Raw genomic sequence first — 8,852 nt, 5'->3', positions numbered from 1 at the left:
TGGAATGAACAACTTGCAATCGGAAACCCTATGGCATCTTTGTTTATAAAACGCCATTCAGAAGCCACGAAGATAGAGCGGCATTTAGCAATGGTTACAAGCAAACAAACTAAGCCTTTGTTTTTTTCTGTATAATATATCGAAGTGTAGGAAGTGGCGAAGTGATTCACTAAAAAGATAAAAAGTTACAAATATTTAACTAAATGTAAACATATGAAAACATTTGTAGTATTAGTTATAAATCTTCAGCAAGACTATTCTTATTTTCGGTTACTTCCCTTACTTATAATTTCGAAAGGTGCAAAAACTGATACTGTAGTAAATCATTTACTCAGCTCTCGTGATGGCACAAAAAATACCTGTCCAATATCTAATGGAATATAACAGTTATTCTTAAGAAAGGAATGAATCCTACTTTAAAGTTTAGATAACAATATTAAGATCATTCTTACAATTAATGGCGCTTAAATCAGCTCTCTTCAAACATACAACTTCAACAGATTACAAAATTTCTTCACAAAATATAAATGGTTATCTTCAAAAAAATTCACAATGGCGACTACCAAAACAGAAACAAAGGCTCATTGGATCGCGCACCTCCCAATTTGGTTATGCAAATTTGATAAAAGAGCGGGAATTGTCTCATGCCAAAAATGGTTCTACAATGACGTAATTCTTAACATCCCGTGACAACAGCTGGTTTGTTAGAAGGGGAAACTGCACACGGGGCGAGAGGTGCATGCACAATGACGTTGAAACTGTTAGGTGTGTGGGACGAAAATATTTGCAGACATGTTGGTTGGAACTCTCCAAAAATGCTAAGCAAGTATACTTCGGTCTTAAGTTTAGTAGCTAACAAGTCTTCAGCATTGTCAATAGCCAGAGATGGAGTTGAAGTTGAAACAAAGCAAATGTCGGCAATGAGCGCAGATTTGAGGGCATGGACTGATCTTGATGGTATTTAACCTGTGTATATTTCAGAGTGGTATTGAGAAGCTCTTTTATTTATCCGACCTCGTTATTAAAGTGAACCCTTTATACGACCTCGTTATTAAAGTGAACCATTTATACGACCTCGTTATTAAAGTGAACCCTTTATACGACCTCGTTATTAAAGTGAACCCTTTATACGACCTCGTTATTAAAGTGAACCCTTTATACGACCTCGTTATTAAAGTGATCCATTATACGACCTCGTTATTAAAGTGAACCCTTTATACGACCTCATTATTAAAGTGAACCATTTATACGACCTCGTTATTAAAGTGAACCCTTTATACGACCTCGTTATTAAAGTGAACCCTTTATACGACCTTGTTATTAAAGTGAACCCTTTTTACGACCTCATTATTAAAGTTAACCATTTATCCAACCTCGTTATTAAAGTGATCCATTATACGACCTCGTTATTAAAGTTAACCTTTTATACGACCTCGTTATTAAAGTGAACCCTTTATACGACCTCGTTATTAAAGTGAAATCTTTATACGACCTCGTTATTAAAGTGAAATCTTTATACGACCTCGTTATTAAAGTGAACCCTTTATACGACCTCGTTATGAAAGTGAAATCTTTGTAGGACCTCGTTATCAAAGTGAACCATTTATACGACCTCGTTATTAAAGTGAACCCTTTATACGACCTCGTTATTAAAGTGAACCCTTTATACGACCTCGTTATTAAAGTGAACACTTTATACGACCTCATTATTAAAGTTAACCATTTATCCGACCTCGTTATTAAAGTGATCCATTATACGACCTCGTTATCAAAGTTAACCCTTTATACGACCTCGTTATTAAAGTCAACCCTTTATGCGACCTCGACCTCGTTATTAAAGTCAACCCTTTATACGACCTCGACCTCGTTATTAAAGTGGACCCTTTACACGACCTCGTTATTAAAGTGATCCCTTTGTACGACCTCGTTATTAAAGTGATCCTTTTATGTACGTAAAATTGATTTCTATATTTTACAATAGATAAAAATCTTCACGCAAAAAGAAATTTATTAGATTAATATTACAAGCTCAATTTTAACTACATACAAGACTTTAGAAGGAAAATACGACACCTAGTGTGTCTACAATAAGAAATAGAAAACAGTAGAAACAAAGATAATATCAGAAATAATAAAATATGCCAATTTTAGTTACAGTTTGAAAACTTATTAAACTGTCACTACTGGTATAATATAGAGAGTGTAGGGTAAGGTGTTTAAGGGTTTGGTCATATCTCAATATTCCTATAGCTCTAACAAGTTTTCTGTGCTACTATCCAATCAGTTTTCTGGCTAAATTTATCAGCAGGTATATTACTGTATTCAATGTCATACAAATAACAGGACCTTCTATTATTCATAAGTGTTTTACATTCCTTCATCGCCGCACATTTCTTTTTACACTCCTCCACGTTCATATCTTCTGCCACAAAGATACTTGGTTTTAGTTGCAGAACACAGCCGTATGTTATGCCATTACCAATATCAAATCTGTTTGTCCAAAATTTGACACATTTGTTCTTCTCACATAATGGTTTGCATCCATCTTCGGTTTCAACAGCACTTAGTTTCAAAATCTGATAATTCAACCATTTGTCTTTTGTAATGTTATAACAATCTGAAATAAATACCATATTCACATATAATTTGTTATACTCAAAGATTACACTCTAGATGTTTTATCTTGTGTGTTTTTACTACTGTCGTTCCCCATCTTTAATAGTACCCTCATCTTCACAATGTCAAACTATTGCGAACAAGAAAGGTGGCTATTGTAGTCAAGGAATAAGACGATGTTCGCAATACCCTGACCATTGTGAGGATGTTGTACTAGTTAAGATCATGGTTAGAATAACACGTTTTTGAAAGAGTGCCAGAAAAGTCTCTCACATACTCATGGTCCTCGAGTACCCTCAATTATTACTCAAATTTGGGATCTTACGGCAACAGGAAATGTACTTTCAAATTTAGAAACAGTCACCTCATACCGCGATACTGCAATCGTATTGCGATGTAACGTTTTAGCAGCGTCTACGCGAAGTTTCAACGCCTGTCTAACAACATTCGCGATCCTATGACGTTCACAAGACAATCCAGAGCAGATCACAGTATTTGGCCGTGACTTGCGAATAGTGGCGACAATTGCACGATGTCTGGTGTGTCCTACACGCTTAAACAACACTAATGGCGACCTTAACACGCTTTGTTCTAATTTCCAATCGTAGCGACAGCGCAGTGAGAACGTCTTTCCGGTGTGACGGAGTCAACAGAGAACAGTCAAGAGAACAGTACAATATCTTCCCAGTCCAAAGATGCGGCTTACCTTCTTTTTCTCCATCAGCAGACTTTCGGGTACGTGAATGAGGTTTAGGGCTGGCAACGTGTAAAGAAACAACACACAGTAAAACAATTACCAACATCAAATTAGAAATGACAGTCATTTTGTCTTCTTGATAGAGTTGTGAGTAGAGAAGGTAAGTTTGTATGGGTTTATATAGAAGAGAAGAGAAACGTGGCAAACTAGAATTAATCGTTAAAGTGGCTCACTCTGGGTTTTGGTAAAAATGACTAAAAACTGTCTAAATTGACACGTTAAATTTTTGAAGGAAAACCGCACATCAGTGTTGATATAAAATATATATGCGTATGAGAAGCCGGAGACGGAAAGATACTGAACTAACTTCACTTGGTACCGCCCACTCAAGGTCAGTAGCGTGTTGGCCAGCATGTCCGTTGACAACTGCCACACAACGACTCTGAATGGACTTTTTCATTGCCAGAGAACCACACAACGGATTGTAATTAAAAAAAATCTCAATTTTAGACCGAAAGTAGATACAGTGGAACGATGGGCGTAAACTATAGCGTTAGCCACTCTCTTCTCCGTATACTATTATAGAGAGAGACAACTATTGATAGAAAAGATGCCTGTGCCCGAATGGCTCCCCTGATAAGAGTCACCCATATTGCCAAGAGACACCCACCCTGCCAAGAGACACCCACCCTGCCAAGAGTCACCCACCCTGTCAAGAGTCACCCACCCTGTCAAGAGTCACCAACCCTGCACAGAATCGCCCACCCTTGCCAACTGGAATTGCAGGAACTACAGACGTCTGAATAGTTCAAATTGATAGTATTAGTGTCCTTTTTACCTTTTTACAATACCTTTAATAATCTGATCAATGGTACTAAAATGCTTGTTTAGATTTGATAGAAGAGAAACGCCAATATTTTGGCCACAGATTGCTTAATATTATATTCTGTTGATAAATTTACTTTCATTAAAGAAATGGAAAAAAAAAACAAAAGAAATATCATAAATAATAAATTGTGCCAATATAAGTTACAGCTTAGAGATAACAAGTTTATCTGTTACCTACCTTGACTATAGATCTGATTTTAGAGATAACAAGTTTATCTGTTACCTACCTTGAATATAGATCTGATTTTAGAGATAACAAGTTTATCTGTTACCTATCTTGAATAAAGATCTGATTTTAGAGATAACAAGTCTATCTGTTACCTACCTTGAATATAGATCTGATTTTAGAGATAACAAGTTTTTCTCTTACCTACCTTGAATATAGATCTGATTTTAGAGATAACAAGTTTATCTGTTATCTACCTTGAATATAGATCTGATTTTAGAGATAACAAGTTTTTCTGTTACCTACCTTGGATGTAGATCTGATTTTAGAGATTACAAGTTTATCTGTTATCTACCTTGAATAAAGATCTGATTTTAGAGATAACAAGTTTTTCTCTTACCTACCTTGAATATAGATCTGATTTTAGAGATAACAAGTTTATCTGTTATCTACCTTGAATAAAGATCTGATTTTAGAGATAACAAGTTTATATGTTATCTACCTTGAATATAGATCTGATTTTAGAGATGACAAGTTTATCTGTTACCTACCTTGAATATAGATCTGATTTTAGAGATAACAAGTTTATCTGTTACCTTGAATATGGATCTGATTTTAGAGATAACAAGTTTATCTGTTATCTACCTTGAATATAGATCTGATTTTAGAGATGACAAGTTTATCTGTTATCTACCTTGAATATAGATCTGATTTTAGAGATAACAAGTTTATCTGTTACCTACCTTGAATATAGATCTGATTTTAGAGATGACAAGTTTATCTGTTATCTACCTTGAATATAGATCTGATGTTAGAGATAACAAGTTTATCTGTTATCTACCTTGAATATAGATCTGATTTTAGAGATAACAAGTTTATCTGTTATCTACCTTGAATATAGATCTGATGTTAGAGATAACAAGTTTATCTGTTACTTACCTTGAATATAGATCTAATTTTAGAGATAACAAGTTTATATGTTACCTACCTTGAATATAGATCTGATTTTAGAGATAACAAGTCTATCTGTTACCTACCTTGAATATAGATCTGATTTTAGAGATAACAAGTCTATCTGTTACCTACCTTGAATATAGATTTGATTTAAGAGATAACAAGTTTATCTGTTAGAGCTTTCATATTGGTCGCATAGGGGGAATCCCCATTCCATTTCATTTCATGGGGAAAATGCGACCAATATGAAAGCTCCCAAAAAAGACCTAAATTCCCTACATTTCATAAATTCTTACAGCAAAAGACCTAAATTCCCTACATTTCATAAATTCTTACATTTAAAGACCTAAACCCCCTATAGATACTTACACCCTAATCACCCTTCATTTCATACACCAAAAAACACCTTCAATCAATTTCCTACATTCCATCAAAAAAGCATATTAAAATAATTTTTTTTTTTAAATTTTCTACTCAAATTTTAAACCTTAAAAATGGCAAATAAAATACTAAATCCAATCTTTAGATTATACGATCCAATTCGTTATTCATTTAACAAGAAAAAAGAGGATTATATTATCATCTCACCGACTGTTGGTTCTAAATCCCAATTGAATGATGGTGGTAGAATTACCTTCGAAATAAATTCATTATCGAATTGGTTGCTTCTTTCCGATGCTTATTTCAGATGCAATTTCAAAATAAAAGATGGAACTCCCAATTAAAATCGTGTTCCACAAACTAATACAACGTTAGAAAACAATTTCTTTCCATCTTTATTTAGCGATATGGTTTTGGAAGCTGGTTCAAATCCGATAGAAACAATCAAACACCCTGGGGGATTCGACACAATGTTGAAAACAGTTTTATATCCTAAAGATTTCGATTCAGTCTCAGGTTGGATACCTGATGTTGGTGATGGAAGTATTTTAAAGGAACCGGTAAGAAATCGTGCAAATGATGCCGATTTAGCTAGAGTGAGAGTTGTTGCTCGAAATACGATAGAAAGAGTAGGACGAGCAGTTAATCATGGATTCGAAAAACGATTACTTCAGTATAATAATGTTGTTGAGAATAATAGGTGGGGTAATTACGTAAATTGGAAATTATATCCTTTATTCGGTCTGTTTTAACATAGAAAAGTTTCCATAGGCTTACCATATAAAATTCATCTACAAAGAGAAATAAACGACGATAAGATATTCTTTGTAGAGAATGGTTCAGATGCAAAATTAGAAATAACGAATCTCCAACTTTTCATACCCGTAATAACACCATCAATTGAAGTAGAAACGAGAATATTCAACTCGTTAACTAAAGATATTGAAATAGCTTTTCTTTATCGTAACACTGTAGGTAGCATGACTTTAACTGGAGAATCCACCACATGGCCAATCACTAACACTATTAAACTAGCAAGATATTTAATAGTTGGTTTCAAGAACTTACCAGATTCTCAAACGAATAACAATAATGTCTTTAGAGTAGCAATGAACCAAACTCAAGATCCTTTAATCCATAAAGTTCAAGTAAGATTAAACGACGATAATTATCCTAACCAACCTTTAACAATTAATCCAACCACAAAGGATTATAATGAATTGTATAGAAACTATAAAAATATGTGTGAATTATTCGGAAATCTACCTCAGTTTGAATATGTAGATTTTGCACTTAATCATCCAATCTTCTGTTTTGATCTATCAGCTCACCAAGAAGATCTTTTCAAAACAGGAGTGAACATAAATATTCATATTGAAAAAACACAAGGAGATGTAACAGGTTATTGTTTATTATTGGAAAAAGCAAAACATTTAATTAAAATAGCAGATAGAAGAATGATAAGAATTGAGTAAAAAATACACCCTTAAAAATGAAACCAGAAACTTTAGTTATGAAAATAATAGAAGCTGTTGAAACAGATTCCCCAACTGTAATAACTTTCAACGGTAAAAAAATCAACATAACTAAAAAACTTATTGATAAATACAAATATTGTAAAGTCAGAGACGATATAGATTTAGAAAGAATTGATACAAATGTAAAAAAAGGTGGATTTATATTTTCCTTACCTTTAATATTTGCTGGTATTACCGCGGCGGCTACAGTCGCTGGTGTTACAGCTGATGGAGTCAAAGCTGTTAACGCAAAGAAAGCAGCTGGTGCTAAAGCCGCTGAAGAACGTAGACATAATTTAAAAATGGAAAAGTTGGCCAAAGGTTCAGGAGTGGGAGAAATGATAGGCACAATGAAAGAATTTGGAAAAAGATTTAGTGAAGAAACCAAGAAAACTGTTAAACAAGGATTAAATAAATTAGTAGATAGTATTGACACAGGGGAAATCAAAGTCAAACATAAGGGTAATGGAATATTTTTAAAAAATATACACACTGAAGAAGGAATATATCTTTCGAAGTATAAAGGAGAAGGAGTTATTTTTGGAACAAATTGAAATAATAAAAAATGGGCAAAAAAATTTAATCATTCAGAAATATTTCCTAATAACCCAATGCTCATGTGTATATGCGGTAGTTCCGGTTCTGGGAAAACTCATCTCACTTTTAACATGTTGACAACACCAAACCTTTTAGATTTCGATTCTCTGTATATCTACACAACAACACCAGAACAATCGTATTATCAATTCCCCAAAGCTTTAGAATATTTACCAAAGAAAGATGTTCAAGACCTATTTCAATATTACGAAGAAAACGAAGAAGAAGTGGAAATAAAAGATTTCATAGATAACTACATCGAAGGAAAGAAACCAACGGATATAAAAGTTTTTCTTAAGAAAAATGTTAATGATCTAGATTTGTCTAAAATTGATAGCGAGCGAAAGAGCTTAGTAGTGTTTGACGACTGCGTAGTTAAACTATATAAAAGAGTAATTGAAGAAGATAATTATGCTGAAGACAACAATTCAATCACACAAGAAATAGACGAATTCGAAGATATGGTATCTGGACAAGGTATAACGTTTTTATCCGACAACAACGAGGAACTACTTAATAGATTACGAGTAATATTAGCGGCAATGAAGGAAGGACATCGATCGCACAGACAATTTAATGAAGTGAATTGTATATTAAAAAGACTCCTAGAGAAAGGTATCATAGATAAAAATGATTATAAAAGCGTAATAAAAAATGTCAAATAAAGAACAACTATTCGTCATCACCTCGAATAAATCAGACATTAAATTGTCTCTAGACTATGAGTACGAACTCATCGCAATCAAGAATATGAATTGGGATTAAAGTATTTCTCTGTTTACAATTCCATTAGAAATATCAACGAAAAAAATAACCAAATAAAAATATCAACAGATAATGGAGTTACGTTCAAAACCATACGTTTACTACCAGGAAGCTACGAATACATAGCCATTAACGAATACTTATCTGAATACGCAGGAAGCGTCAATGGTAAAAACAATATTGAATTCGAAGGTAATTTGAATCTAAACAAAATAAAATTGATATTAAGAAATAATTGTCAAGTTGATTTCAACGTAGAAAATTCATTGAT

General features: G+C 33.5%; 4 protein-coding genes across 4 annotated transcripts; 3 read left to right on the top strand and 1 right to left on the bottom strand.

Moving 5' to 3' along the window:
- Positions 1 to 552: 552 nt before the first annotated feature.
- On the top strand, positions 553 to 1,579 carry LOTGIDRAFT_171602 (hypothetical protein; the record flags this gene model as incomplete). The annotated part of the gene is made up of 3 exons (XM_009047806.1): positions 553 to 669; positions 982 to 1,205; positions 1,387 to 1,579. 3 exons carry the CDS (start codon positions 553 to 555, stop codon positions 1,577 to 1,579), a joined length of 534 nt encoding a protein of 177 aa, XP_009046054.1.
- A 673-nt stretch (positions 1,580 to 2,252) lies between these two features.
- On the bottom strand, positions 2,253 to 3,440 carry LOTGIDRAFT_171601 (hypothetical protein; the record flags this gene model as incomplete). Its single annotated transcript, XM_009047805.1, has 2 exons — positions 2,253 to 2,617; positions 3,323 to 3,440. 2 exons carry the CDS (start codon positions 3,438 to 3,440, stop codon positions 2,253 to 2,255), a joined length of 483 nt encoding a protein of 160 aa, XP_009046053.1.
- Positions 3,441 to 6,109: 2,669 nt separating this feature from the next.
- LOTGIDRAFT_171600 (hypothetical protein) lies at positions 6,110 to 6,454 on the top strand (the record flags this gene model as incomplete). The annotated part of the gene is made up of 1 exon (XM_009047804.1): positions 6,110 to 6,454. One exon carries the CDS (start codon positions 6,110 to 6,112, stop codon positions 6,452 to 6,454), a length of 345 nt encoding a protein of 114 aa, XP_009046052.1.
- A 740-nt stretch (positions 6,455 to 7,194) lies between these two features.
- On the top strand, positions 7,195 to 8,481 carry LOTGIDRAFT_171599 (hypothetical protein; the record flags this gene model as incomplete). The annotated part of the gene is made up of 2 exons (XM_009047803.1): positions 7,195 to 7,681; positions 7,811 to 8,481. 2 exons carry the CDS (start codon positions 7,195 to 7,197, stop codon positions 8,479 to 8,481), a joined length of 1,158 nt encoding a protein of 385 aa, XP_009046051.1.
- Positions 8,482 to 8,852: the final 371 nt, after the last annotated feature.

The sequence above is a fragment of the Lottia gigantea genome (genome assembly GCF_000327385.1).
Source record: "Lottia gigantea unplaced genomic scaffold LOTGIsca_117, whole genome shotgun sequence".
Classification (NCBI taxonomy): Eukaryota; Metazoa; Mollusca; class Gastropoda; family Lottiidae; genus Lottia; species Lottia gigantea.
This window is presented reverse-complemented; position numbering and strand designations above follow the sequence as displayed.